The following is a 14,725-nucleotide window of genomic DNA, read 5'->3' as shown; positions in this document are numbered from 1 at the left end:
TCCCTCCCAGTAATAGAGAAGGCCAGCATTTGACACAGATATACACATGTGTGTGTGAAACTATTCAATATTTTAATTTTAATTTCTCTAATCAATGATGATTTAGATCATTTCTTATGTGATTATATATATATATATATATACATATATATATATATGTATATATAATCTTTGATTTCTTCCCCCAAAACTTGTCTGTTCATATCCTTTGATCTGTCAATTGGGAAATGACTCATATTATTAAGCATTTTAAAAGTTTTTTTATTTATTTAAGGCAATGGGGTTAAGTGACTTGCCTAAGGTCGCACAACTAGGCAATTATCAAATGTCTGAGGTCAGATTTGAACTCATTTCCTTATGACTCCAGGGCTGGTGCTCTATTCACTGTGCCACCTAGCTGCCCCTATTCTTATACATATGATAAAGTTCTTAATATATTTGAGATACAAGACCTTTATCTGAGAAATTATCTATAAATTGTTGATCTGCTGTTAGATTTTTTCCTTCATATTGTATATTATGAAAGGATAGTATTTTAATTATTTTATTTATAAAAATTAGAGATAAATAAGACAAATTCAGCTTAATTACTGAAAAAGCAGTTGTCTGTTTACTATTTTCATTATTTTAGCTATTAAAAGGTTGAAATTTTTAATAAACTACCTATTGTGTTAGAGTTGCCAAAATCAATAACACAGAAATATAATAGATGCTATGATACTTTAAATGTACATACAAAAATTGCTTAGCTTTGAGCTTGTATGATGATACAATCTGTGTCACGAGCCTAAAGCTATTGATAGGATGGTCTACCCAGTTTGTGCAGACTGTATTAAATAATTGCTGAGCATCATCATTAATTGTTAGTTGGAGAGAAATTTCTGTTGAGTATGCTTTGTTAATTTGAATATGAACTTTATTTTAATTGAAAAAATATATTTATATGCAAATTATACTTGAACATAATGACTAATTTTGGCCATTGTAGTATGCCAACAAGAGAGAATGTCTCCCATTATGGCATACCTCACAATTTTGAAAACTTCAGAGGTGATCTCTAAAGTCCTTTCCAATATAAATCCTATAAATTGTGTAGATATTTGAGCACCGTTTCATTTTACTAGCTTTTCAGATGTATAGTTTGGTGTAATTTGTAAGCTTTCTGGCTTAGAGCTTCCAAATAAAAGGCTTTCTAGTGTTGAGTATTAAACTTGTAGCATATTCTCAGTAGCAGCTTTGTTTGTCAGATTATCCGGTTTATCCATCTGTTTATTGAAATATTTGTCTGTTTTAAAGCACTTTGAAAAGCTAAAATTCTGCAGGTGGTTTCTTCTTTTAAAATCAATTCCATATTTGTGCAGATTTTGCGTTAAAAATGTAAGTAAAGACCATGAACCAATGCAAATAGTAAATACATATGTTATGTATCTTGATCTATAGGGCAAACAAGATGGATCTTAGGTGTTCCCTTGAAGAGTGTACAATGGCATTAAACTTATTTCTAAATAATAGATTCTCAGAAGCCTTGGAATTACTTCGTCCATGGTAAGTTTTGTTCTTCTTTTCAATGATAAGAAATGCAAATAGTTGTCATCCAGTTTTCTGAACATTGTACCTTTTACTTGTTTATGTTGTTAACATAAAGTTTTGTTTGCCTTCCTGATGGAATAGTGTGCTTTTTATTTCTTAAATTAATAGGTGAGTTGCTTTTTGTATATGACTCTTTATTCACTTTATTTGTGTGAATCAATATCCCTTAATCTTAAAAAAATATATATTCAACACATATATTGGGCAGTGCAATTGGAATAGAGCTATGATTATAACAGAGCATGTAGTGTTATAATTTTCTTTTTTTTTTACTCCATCTGTATGACTTTTAGAGTAACAGATTAGGAAGAATATATTTTTTGCTTTTAGGGACGAAATGGCTCCCCCCCATTCCTTATTTGCAGTTTCTGAGAGATCTGCATTGTCTCTGTGTCACTTATTCTTAAAAACAAACTTAGTTTAGTTCATTTTGATTTTTCAAAATATATTTCCCATTTGACTTAATGCTGCCATTCTTCCTTTTATCTATTTCTAAAATGCCATTAAAATACTCCAGTGCTCCATAATGGTATTACCACACTGTAGGACTACTCCAGTTTTTAGGATGAAGGTAGGTGGGTAAGGGTGCTATTGCCACTAAAGCAATTATTAGCTATTTAGCTACACAAGCAATGGAAATACTTGTTTTCTAACTGAAAAAGTTATTTTCACTTGAAAAAATAATAATAAAAGCAACAATTTTATGCTAAGAAGTATTTTTATGGGTCACCGAATTGAGGTTTGAAACCACAGTTAATGTTCTGTAAAGCCTTCCCCTTGATTCTTGGCCCTGGCTTGCCTTGGAACAACCTGTGCTTTATGCACATAGAACAAAGAGGCAGATTGACTCCCCTATTCAGGAAAGGACTGATGTGTTTGGGGCTTGTTTGTATAGAAGCTCGATTTGGGTATTAATATTTAAATGGAAGATGAAATGAAAAATGTTTCTAAAGTTTGCTCATAAAGATCACAGAATCTCCTGGGACATGAAACTGGAAGGCACGAAGAAGATACAGTCAAGGGACTCACTTGCTCTAGGGCAGATAGCTTTGATGTGACTCATCTCATTGTGGGGAGACTGAGCAGCCCCCCCATCCCTCCAGCTGCCTCCCCATCCCTCCAACCCACCTCCCCATCCCTCCAAACTACCCCCCATCCCTACAGCTGCCTCCATCCCTCCAGCTCCCCTATCCCTCCAGCTGCTGCCCTCCAGCTCCTGTTCCCCTCTAGCAGCTGCCATGGCCTGTCCTCTCAGCTGTCTTCCTGGCTATGCTAAGGATGCTTGTCTGCTTTCCCAGCCCGGCCAGTCGTCTTCCTGATGGATGCCACTCTCCTCACTTCAAGAACCTGGCAATTCCCGATCTCTTCCTCTTCGCCTTTTTTTTTGTAACAAGATAAATAAATTGTTGGCTTGTCCTGGTCACATACTTTGAAGATTACTGTACCACTTAATATATGTTCTGAGTTTTGATTGACTCATCTTCTCTAACGTAACTTTCCCCCTTCTGTCTTTTTATCTTTTGGTGGGCAGTTTTGCCCAATTTCATACGGCTAGTCAGTATCAAGTGTCTGAAGTTGGATTTGAACTTGGATCCATCCTACACCATCTAACTTGTAGATTGGTATTTCCTTGGATCCTAGCTGTCTGATCTTATGATTTGTGGACTTTTGGGGCAATCTTTTGAACTAGAGCTAGAACTAGAACTAGGAATATTCAACTGACTCAGATGTAGAAGAACTTTGAGTGAAGAAGAATAACTTATAGCAGATTTGAACTTGAGTCCTGCCACTCCCACATAGAACCAACTGCCTTTTTTTAAAAAACAAATTTTTTACTTTTCTTATGAATCCAGAGAAACATTGTTTTTCTGCTAGTGCAGAAAAAAATTTTAATTTATGAACTTGATAAACATCAACAAAAATTAGCCTTTCTAAATCTACAAAGAACAGGAAAAGATCATTTCCATTTCCCAACTGATGGGACACCCATTTTGTTTACAGTTTTTATCTCCAAAAAAGTGCTGTTGTAAATATTTTCTTTTACTTCTTATGTCTGACTTTTTGGGTATGAGAAACAAAAAGGGAAGTAAGTAATAGGAAGAGAAAGTGTGTGTGTGTGTGTGTGTGTGTGTGTGTGTGTGTGTATGGGTGAACATGTTTTTAATGTAAGGGAACATTCTGTAGAATTTTTTTCAAGTATTTAATCCAATGAATGGTTTGATCTTTGATTACTGAAAAGGTAAAGATGTGGGGAAAAATGCATTGTTTGACATTTAAAAAAAAAATTTAAGTTCATAATGAATATGCCCCCTTGTGGTGAAGGAAGGATCAGGTTGTGCAAATTGAAGCAGACATTTAAGATAATTATTCTTTGTCTAAATATAAAAGTCTTCAAAATAGTTTTTAGGTGGCTGAGTTTTTAGAATGCAATGTACCTAAAATGCTACTGCAAGTGTGAGAGGTAATAGATATATCTATAATTTTATGTACAGTTCTAAAGTTATGGAATCTAATTTAAATGCTCTGTTTTCTTTTCTCTTTTTCAGGTCGAAAGAGAGCATGTATCATGCTCTGGGCTATAGCACTATTTTAGTAATGCAGGCAGCAATGACCTTTGAGCACCAGGACATCCAAAATGGCATTTCCACAATGAAAGAAGCTTTACAAACCTGTCAAAAGTAGGTTTGAGTCATTTAACTATGAGAGAGGAGGGAGTACCAACCTTAAATTTTGTGTGACAAAACTGATGATGATGACTGAAAAATTAGAGAACTGTATTCTTTATTGATGTGTTTTACTTTAGATAGGAAAAGAAAGGTAGATTTCACCTCCTATGCTCATTTATTCTCTATATTTTCAGTGATGATTTTTTTTAAATGATTAAATAGTATTTCTAGGTAGGTTAAAGGACAGATAGATTTGGCTAAATGCTGCTTTGATTGTTTATTTTGATCCATGGTTCTGACAACTTATTGGTTTGAGCAAATATGTCTCTTAACATTTTTGTTGTTTTAGTATTCAGGAAATGCAGTTAAGCTTAACCAGTAATGTGGTGTTCTTGTTTTATGTTTTACACGTTCATTTGTAGCATTTTGAGTCTTAGGATTTATTTTGAACATCTTTGAACCTTTTTTTGATAACTTAAAATTAGGTGGATTTAAAAATCCTGCTTCTGGCTTTGATGTACAAGTACAGAAGAATATCTCACGAGGTGCTGTTCTTTTAGTATTGAAATTCCTAAGGATCAGTCTGATCTCGTATTTTGAGCATTCTTCCTTCCCTCCCACTCTTGTCCCCTCCAGATGCAGAGAACTTTCAAGCATCTGATTTTTTTCCCAAGCTTCTGAGGCTTTTGAGATTTTTCTGTTGCTTATTAATTGTATGTTTACCATAGAAATAGTGATCTTGTCCTGTGGGTTTGAGGAAAGCCATCTAAAAGGTTTAGGGTCCTAGCTTGATCATTCTTTATGTAGTTGAGTAGAAGTATCTTTTGGGTTTTTAGGTATTGTATCTGAGATGAGTACTAAATGAAAAGGAAATGAATTCAGCTCATTTTGTATACTTTTATTCTTTCTTTTTTTTTTTCACTTGTTTGATGTAGATTCAGAAAAAGAAACACAGTGGTAGAATCTCTGTCAAGTCTTGTTTCCAAGTCATCAGTGGATCAACTAAGTGAAGGTAAGTCAGAACTTCATAAGCTTTAAGACAAGAAGGTGATTTATTCAGGATCACCTAGATAATAAGTGAAACGGGATTTGAACCCACTACTTCCTGACTTTTAAGCCCAATATACCATCCTTTTCACTAGATGGCCTCTCAGCATCTTGAAATCTCTTGAGAACATTGTCATATTGGGTAGTAGGGAGTAATAATTGAAATGTGGACATTTATGAATATTTAAGAACCCATGGATTTTTATATAACATTGATAAGGCTGATGATGGGCAAGAGAACCCAGTTCTCATCTTGTGTTAGGCATGGGAGATGTTTCAAAATAGATGAGTTTTTATAGCATTAAACTTAGAGAAGTTACTAAAGTGACCAGTCAGAGAATAAATCTTGCCTTTCCAAAGGACCTCTTAGAAGCTAGTCCAGACCCCTTATTTTATTGGGGAAGAAACAAGCCAGGGAAATTAAGTGATTTGTTCAAAGTCAAGGGTGAAAAGCTACAATAGTGGGAGCTGAACTCATATCCTTTGCTCAGAGCAACTGTTGTTTTTCCTCCCATCTATAGCTTTTAAAAAGGAAAATGAGCAACACCCTGTCTACTGTGTGAACAAAGGGTTTGCTATTAAGGTTGGGTTGTGCTCATCTCCACTATCTTCATTGAGGACCAGCAGCCATGATGGTTCTTTGAAGTAAGCGTAGTTACTGAGTCTTCATTTATTCCCATTGCTCAGGTATACATATGATGGTTTTAAAGCAGAATCTCAGAAGGAACCCTAGAAACCATTTGTTCAAAACTGAATCCAGGACAGAAAAATCCCAAGATAATGTCCCTTGACAGGTTCTCATTCAGCTTTTATTTGAATGACTTCAGTGATGGGGAGCTCAGTATTTCTCCAGGAAGTCCATAACAACTTTATACAATTTCATCTCACTTCAAGCCTAAATCCAATGCTTTGCAGCTTTCCCCCCTTATTCTTAATTCTTCTTCTTCATGGAGCCCTGCAGAACAAATCTGATGCTTCTTCTACCTCACAATCCTTCATATACTTGAAGAAAGTTATTGTTTCTTCAAATCATTTTCTTATGACCTATTTCCTACCATCTTGACTGTTATTATTATTACTATAATTCTAGGGAATTAGGTATCAGGATCAAGACAAATGTAAAATTCTCTATTTTCTGTTGCTGTCTTTTATTCCATCTTGCTCTCTCCTTTTTGTTAGAAATTTGTCCTTTGGAAATATTTTTCCTATGGTGAAGAATAACTCAAATTCTTTTTATCTATTAAGAAATCATGGATAATTTGGGGGGTACTATAGAAAGGAAGGAAAGAAGTAGTGCATGTTTATCAAGCACCTCAGATATGCCTGACTCTATGCTAAGCATGTTATAGACATCTTTTCTGAACTTTACAACAACCCTGTGCTGTCATGGATCCCCACTTTGCATTTGGGGAGACTGAGGCAGACAGGTTAAGTGACTTGTTCAAGGTCACACAGTAAGACGATTGTAGGCATGAACACTTAGATGAAGGCAGTTGGTATATCTTGTGTGTTATCCTTGGGAGATGTTATTATACAAACAAAAATAAATGGGCTAATAAGTGCCTATCTACTGAATACTGTTTTAAAAAAGATTTTTATTTTTGTTACCTATTCTATGAGCACTGGGATTCAGGCTTGTTGAGGATTTGTAAGAATATTGCAATGTAAGAGTCTGGTCTGGAAGTCAGGAGATTTATTTTCAGATCCAGCATACTGGGTGGCTGATCAAATTTAACCTCTCTGACTCAGTTTCCTTATATATAAAATGAGTATATTATTTTTACTATCTCACATTGTGAGGGAAACAGTTTAAAACCATTTGTGCTAGAAGACCTTAAAGAGTTACATAAATGTGGATTATTTAAGATTCTTTTGTTTACAAGAGATAGTCCATTGTGCAGGGGGTTCCAGACAGAAGACTGTCAGCATTGAGTCCCTCTTCTGACACTTCCCATCTGCCTCTGGAAGCAGCCAGCTCTAGCACATGCCCAGGGGCCATTTCTGGATTATTTTAAGCCCTTTCCTCACTATAACCCTTTGAAATTGTTTGAGTTTGTCTTCAGAAGTGAAGGTTTTGGGCAGGTAATAGAATTTTCCTTCTGCTCATCTTGGTCTGCACAATAAAGTGGTGCAAACAAAAATGAAGTGAAGACTTAAGTCCAGGCTTTTTATGAATTGTTTCACTTTATTTCTACTGTATGTGTTTGGTTACCACTACAACCCAAACAGACTTTCTTTTTCCAACAGAGTGAGTCAAAACATTGTAGCATTTGTATGTGATTTATTTTTCCACTTGGTAATTTTCATTTACATTCTTGAATGGCTGGTGGTTTGCAGTAGAGCATACATTTAATTAAAGTTTCCATGAGCTTAACGTGTTATGCACCCACTCATCATTTCCACATTTGATAAAAGTTTCCACCTAATACTTTTGCTGACTGGCATATTGCCCTGAACTGAACTGGTTTTATGTAGGTGTTAAAATTAGACATTTAATGTAAAGAATTCTTATATTTTGACTCTTGTCTGGATATTTACTGCTTATTCACATGCCATTTCAGAGAGAGGAGAAGGAGAGGGAGAGACAGAGAAATAAGTGGAAAGGATTGAGGTATTATAATGAATATATAGGATCATAAATATAGAAGCAGGAGTGAGCAAGTTCTGTGTGGGCTATAAGGGTGGTTGAGGAGATGTAGTCAGATTATAAGAGCTTGCCGTGAAATCTGGTTAAGAAGAAACTTTTTTGAATATATTAAAATTTTCTTCCTTTCAATTTTAACATCAAAGATACAAAGGAAAATACTGGCAAACTGCAATAACTTCTGTAGCTAGTCTGATGTCTCTTCTGTCAAAATTCCCAGAGTTGTAACCTTGTCATCTCTGTCTCTGAGAATCACCTAGAATCAAGAAAGAATAAACACAAGTCTAGAGAAATAACAATGTATTTAGAGACACTGATGTTGAATTTTACCTCCCAGTATTTCTTCCTTCTCTTTCTTCTTTCTCACATTTCTTGTTTCTTCTTTGTCACTTCTTTTTTCTTTTTTCTGGAAAGAGAGTCATAGATAGAGAGGGAGAGAGGAGAGTGCATGAGCTTCCTCACAAACATTTATAAGTCCACTCAGTTTAGCTCATAGTCAGTTAAAAGACTGAGGATGTGTGAATGTTTTTTATGGGAGGCTGGAGATGGGGTCCTATTCCTGAAAGCAGGATCACTGATCCTGGGTTTATAGGAGATAGCGCATGGGGACTTTATTGGCCAGTCTCCTCATTGTATACAGTTGAGGAAACTGATCTTTAGAGAGAATAAATGACTTGTCCATGGTCTTAATAGTTTCCAAGTGCCACAAGTAATGCCTAAACTCCAATCTTCCTTGGCAGTACTTTTTCTAAAGATTTTTTTTTTATTATTCTAAGGCAGTGGGGTTAAGTGACTTGCTCCAAGGTCACACAGCTAGGCAATTATTAAGTGTTTGAGACCAGATTTGAACTCAGGTCCTCCTGACTCCAGGGCTGGTGCCACCTAGCTGCCCTGTGTTTCTGAAGATTTTAGAGATATATTAGAGGCATATTTTAGAGACCTATGCATTACTGTAGTTCTCATTTGAGCATCTTTAGACAAAATGCATGTGATGTTTCAGGGATTTTCTTGAATATATTTTGTTTCTTATTAATAGAGGAAATGCACGCAGAAATCTGTTATGCGGAATGTCTACTCCAGAAAGCAGCATTGACATTTTTACAGGTAATGAATATTGTGAAATTCAGTGTCCAATTTTGCTTTTCATTTTAACAGCAAAAGGCAGGTAGAATCTGCTGTTTTAATGAATGTTCTTCTCTAGAACTATTTGATAATTTTAACAGATTATATGAAGGAAAGTATTGATAGAACCAATTTTTTTTCATTTTTGTTGGGTTGTCACCTTTCCTACCCTCCTCTACCTCCTGGATACCCAGAGGTAGCTATCTTATTCACATTTATTGTCTTTAGTCTGATTTTAAACTCCATCTGGTGTTAATAACCACCTTTTAAATAAAAACCCTTAGAGCAACTATGATTTTTGGGCTCTTTCATGCATAAAAATAGTGGAGTAGTTGTTCTGATACATTATTAAACTTCTTTTTCATTATTTTTTGTACTTAAAAGAGGCTGTAACTGCTTTGATTAAGTCTTATTTTAAAAGTTATTTGCTCTTTTGTCTGATGGAAAGTGATTGTGATAATTATATGTGAACAGCCCTTGTTTTTAGAAATTCTTTAGGGTTCCTTTTAAGTGGAATGGGAATTAGTCATTGTTATTTTAAGCTCTGAGTGCTGGCTAGAAACCCTTTTTTAGATTGACTAATTAGAAAGCTACCCACATCATGGAGACTTTTAAGTGATACTTCTTCCTAGCTTATTTTCAAGTGAAGATTAGATATAAATAATTGTTAAGACGTAGCATCATTTGAATCTACCCCCATTCAAACTTCTTTAAATTTTATATGCTAGTGTTTACATAATATGGTGATTCTAATTTTTACACTTCAAATGTTTATTTTCATATTCACATATTTTCATTTCTTCATACATGCTTGTTCATTCCTATTTTGAGAGAATGTGATTTAATTGTAGAGAACTCCCTGGCAAGAAACTCCTTTTGCTAATACAAACTGGCAGTTTGCCTGAGGGGACTGCCACCCTGAGTCACCTGCTCGGTCACCCAGCCAGGTTGTGCCAGGACACTCTGGTGGGTTCATTGTTCTCTTGGATTAGGAGACTCTTTTGGGGAGGGAATTTGATTCAGTTATTCAGCATGCTATAGTACCCTTGATCAGGAAAGAGTTGTATGTACTCCAGGCTTCAGGAGTCATCAGGTCCATCACTACCTTCTTGATCTTTTAAAAACCAAATCTTTGACACATTGGAGAATTGTGGCAAGTACCACAAAGTGAGAAGGATGAGATGTAGGAAGGAGGTGGAAGTAAACTGGATAACAAATCTTCCTAATAGTTACAATAGGTACCTTAGTCCAGGAGCTTCGAACAGAGACATTATACTATTTCAGTTCTGCCCTAAATATTCATTTTTTCTAGCTTGTTAGGTGCTTTTCTTCTTAGTGAAGATGTTCTTGAACTGGACTCAGTGGTCTAAATGAATAGGTCTGTGGCTTCTTTGGGGAAAGCTCTTAAATCTTTGTAATAATATGTTACCAGATTGTTAAAAATTACTGGGGGTTATTGGTTGAACAATGCTAACTTGGTATTTAACATGGAATCCTTAAAATTGTTCTTAATGTCTAATTTTTAAAATTGGAGATTCAGACTTGTATAACTTTTCATACCTATTTGGGGATTCATAAACTAAACTGTAAAGTATCATGTGGGTATTACTTGAAGGAAGTTCTCACATAATTTAGAAAATTCTTCTCTAAAAATTGTATTTATTTAGTTGAAATGTTTAGATTTTTAAATGAGCATTAATACTTTTATTTATGATTATTATGCATAAAGTGGTAGTCTCTGAGTCTTTTTGGTACTCTTGTTTGAAATGAAGATTTAAATGAAGATGGTAGAATTAAATTTGTTGCTTTTAACTTTAGAGGGACACTTAGGCAAACAAGAAATTAAATGCTGGAGTCTTCCCAACATTACTGTAAAGTGAAATTACTGGGTTTTAGAGAATTGTAATGATAAGAGTCAGAAGACTTGAATATTACTTCCTTTTTTTTTAAACTTCCATACTTATTTTTTTTATGGGCAGTAGTATGTTGGTAAATGTTTAATAGCTGGCTCTCCAAGGAAACACAATATATGTATTGATATACTCCTTAAGTTTAATTTATATTATTAACATTTTCTCCATCATTTCCCAAAATCAAGACAATCAAGATAATCAAACTCTGATTTGTACTTCCTGATCCCTAGAGATGTAAATAATCACACTGAAAATGTAGGAGTCAGCTTTCACTGATAGTATGAATTGACTCCAGCCCACTTGGGTTTATGGATGACTATACTAGATGATCTGTAAGATCCCTTTCAATTCTGACATTCTGATTTTTACCAGTGTTTACATGTTGCTGCTGCAGCACCATCTCCTGGTGATATACTTCCTTCAAACAGATATCTCTTAGAATTGACTTAAAGAACTCAAGGATGGAAGAAATTTGCATTTAAAAGGGACCCTAGACAAACTTGTAATGCAACATTCTACTTTTATAGAAATGAAGCCCAGGCATATTTAAATGAATTACCCAAAGAGGATCATGCAGAACTCACACTACAGTTTAGGATTGGAAAGGATATGAAACAGAAGTCACTTGACAAGTCTCCTCGAAGGAGAAATATGAGCAGTTAAAAATAAGTGTTTATTGGAGAGAAAAGAAAAAGGTCGATCTTTCAGCATAGCTTTTAAACCTTTTAGAATGCTGTTTGAATGCAAAAGATAAAGACATTTTACTATTTTTAAATTTATGCTCTTTCTAAAAAGATTCACAATCCTTGAATTATAGAGATCACCATTTTAGTAGTTTAAAAGTGACTGCTTTGTGAGTAATTAATGTTGAAATGCATTTGTAAAAATTCATTTCTTTCCCTTCCCTTTCCAACTTAGGGAAAAACAGCAAAGAAGCTATTTCAAAATGTACTTGGAAAAGATGTTTTCTTGAAAGATCTGAAAATCTTTGTCTCCAAAGTTAAAAATTTGTTGTGCTAGGCACAGTTGTGGGGACAGTGCAAGGATTTTTTTGGTGCAATGACCTAATTATTCATTAAATGGTTTTCAGGATGAAAACATGATCAACTTCATCAAAGGTGGACTCAAAATTAGAACAAGTTACCAAATATATAAGTAAGTTAAAAATTCACATATTTTGAATAAACTGCTATGATTCAGACCATTAAAATTAATCTCCACAGCCCTTATAATCTGAGTATAGTCAGATTTTTTATTTTAAAAAATTAATTTTTCTTCCATAAATACCTTGAGATATCCAAATGGAACTGGGTTTTTGATAGTTAGGCTAATGGACAAAAACATTAGTTGTTTTTTTGTGAAAGTGAAAAGACTTTGCTGGTCTAACAGCTTATTGAATATTTGCTATCTATTTGATTATTTGTCTGGGCAAGGCCATAAATTTTTATCATCAGATGGGCTTTCAGGGTATTCAGTTTATGGCCAGGCAACTTTTACTGATCACCTAATAAGTTGTAGAGGGGTTCTATCAGTGAAGGCAATAATTACTTTGAAATCATGGGTCCTTGAAAAGTAATGAAGTAATTAATGCATCTTGCCCGATAGTTGGTGATTCAAAATTGATAACTTTTCTGCCTTATAGTCCTGAGCCAGTGTATCCATAATGTGCCAAAGAACATTATATCAGTATATATATATATATATATATGCAAAATTGTATATATCAGTATATATGTATATATATATACATATATATATATATCGTTTTAAGGAGGTCTAAAAATTAGATAATTTATGTTAGTGACTGGCAGCATTATTATTGATACATAACTGCTATTATTTATTCAGTCTTAAAACAATGTTAAGAACCTTATGAAATCATGTTTTGGTTAAAAAGGATACAGTGTAGGATATAGTGACTAGAATGTAGTCACATTTGTCCATATTCACATTCAGTATGGTAGCCCTACTCCTAAAACTTGTGAATTGATTATCTGAAATTGCCTTGGTAGTAATGATTATATCTCCAGGTTGTTTACTACTGCTCTGGGTCTTAAGATAAACTTCTTGGAGGTCAGTACTGAGGGAGTCATGATTTTAGACTCATTATCTATATGGACCAGTTATGGACTTTGTAGCTCCAGGTTACACCTCTAATCTTCATCGGTGATCTAGACAGTGATAGTCCACAAGGAGGACAAGATCAGAGAAGAAGCTCAGGACCAGGACAGTTCCTGGTGTTGTCAGCATCACTTTGTGTATGTGAAGTACATTAATCTAGAACCAGCTGATGCTGATCATCCAATAACTCAAACATTACTAGTTACATCCACTTAGATCTGCTTAGAGATTGTTCATAATATTTCACCTTGACCGACGTTTTGGTGCAATGCTGGACATGCAAATACCCAAAGTGAAACTATATCTGTCTTCAAGGCACTTAACATTGTTCTGAGATGGGAAGACAACGTATTCAAAAGATAATTAAAAAAAAAGGTTAAAAGGGGAAGGATCAGAAAAAGTCTCATGTTGGAGGTAATAACTGAACCTTGGAAAGAAGCTAGGAATTTTAAGGTAGAATCTGTGTTTCTCCCTTTCCTCATTCTTTTAATATCAGGTAGAAAGAGCCTTGCAAAATCTCACTTGTAAGGTGATTTTTTTTGAGGTTTGAAAGGGGAAGATAGAAAGAAAATATTTAAAAATTGAAAGGGAAAGTTGGGGAGAGATCCTTTGTGGAAAAAGGCAAAATGAGAGCAGAGATAAAAGACAATTGTAGAAATAATCATTTTCCTTTCATTTGTAATCTCAAAGCAAAACTCAATAACTTGAATGAGTCACTCTGGGGCCAAAATGATTAGAACACTTACATGCTGCAGTTCATAACTTACTGATGGTCTCTTTCCTGGTTGCTTCTGAGAGGATATGATTTTAGGCCATGAACAATTTTGCCAAACTGTGTATCTGGAGAAATGAAAAACTTTTCTCTTTCTGTCTTCCATCTAAGCACCTATTAGTGATAGTGATGTTCCTGGGTGACTGATCCCTGGAACTCTCATAATTAACACTCTGATTTACAACTGAAATATCAGTTTTGATCAAAGATGCTGCTAGGATCATGTCTTGAGCTAATGGTATAAAAGTATCTGCTGCTTCAAAAAGCAGAACTGCCCTGCCTTGGTGATTCTAGTTTGTTAGTAGTTGGAATAGTTTAATATAGCTTCAGCTTTAGCAGTTTGTAAATTCCCTTAATATTTTGGAAGGTAGACTTTGTTATTGCTGTTATACAAATGTGAAATTTGATTTGAAATTAGGTTTGTTTTAAAATGTCACACAAATGGAATATTTTTTATTTCTTTTTTTCAATCCAGGGAATGTTATTCTGTTCTACAGATGACTCAGGGCACCAAAAAACAGAAGGAAACCTATTATCAATTTGAAGGGGGAGTGAAGCTTGGAATAGGAGCATTTAATTTGGTATGATATATTTGTATCTATACCAGAAGCCTACTGGATAAAATGATGCTTATTACCACATTCATACCACCCTTTCTCTTAGATTCTCCCTGGACTGCTTTGCACCATCATACGTTTCACAGGCTCATACTGTGCTTTCTTTGCTGGTTGCCACTATAAGTTTCAAAACCAAAAAAGCTTATTGGACGTGAAAGTTGAAGGGAGAATTTCTAGAAGCACAAGACTGGTACTCAGAGCTCTTAATGAAAAATAGGTGATGCTTTGCTAAT

The 14,725-nt window shown here is 34.7% G+C and overlaps 1 protein-coding gene across 4 annotated transcripts in view; it reads left to right on the top strand.

Moving 5' to 3' along the window:
• TTC39B (tetratricopeptide repeat domain 39B) overlaps positions 1-14,725 on the top strand; it is a 143,609-nt gene that overhangs the window by 91,907 nt on the left and 36,977 nt on the right. For all 4 annotated transcript variants that reach the window (XM_074197541.1, XM_074197540.1, XM_074197542.1 and 1 more), the window contains 6 exons: positions 1,441-1,545; positions 4,137-4,268; positions 5,192-5,268; positions 8,984-9,051; positions 12,073-12,137; positions 14,351-14,456. In XM_074197541.1, the coding sequence (XP_074053642.1) occupies positions 1,441-1,545; positions 4,137-4,268; positions 5,192-5,268; positions 8,984-9,051; positions 12,073-12,137; positions 14,351-14,456 (553 nt within the window). The remainder of the gene's footprint in view (positions 1-1,440; positions 1,546-4,136; positions 4,269-5,191; positions 5,269-8,983; positions 9,052-12,072; positions 12,138-14,350; positions 14,457-14,725) is intronic.

The sequence above is a fragment of the Macrotis lagotis genome, chromosome 8, assembly GCF_037893015.1.
Source record: "Macrotis lagotis isolate mMagLag1 chromosome 8, bilby.v1.9.chrom.fasta, whole genome shotgun sequence".
In the NCBI taxonomy this organism is placed as follows: domain Eukaryota; kingdom Metazoa; phylum Chordata; class Mammalia; order Peramelemorphia; family Peramelidae; genus Macrotis; species Macrotis lagotis.
This window is presented reverse-complemented; position numbering and strand designations above follow the sequence as displayed.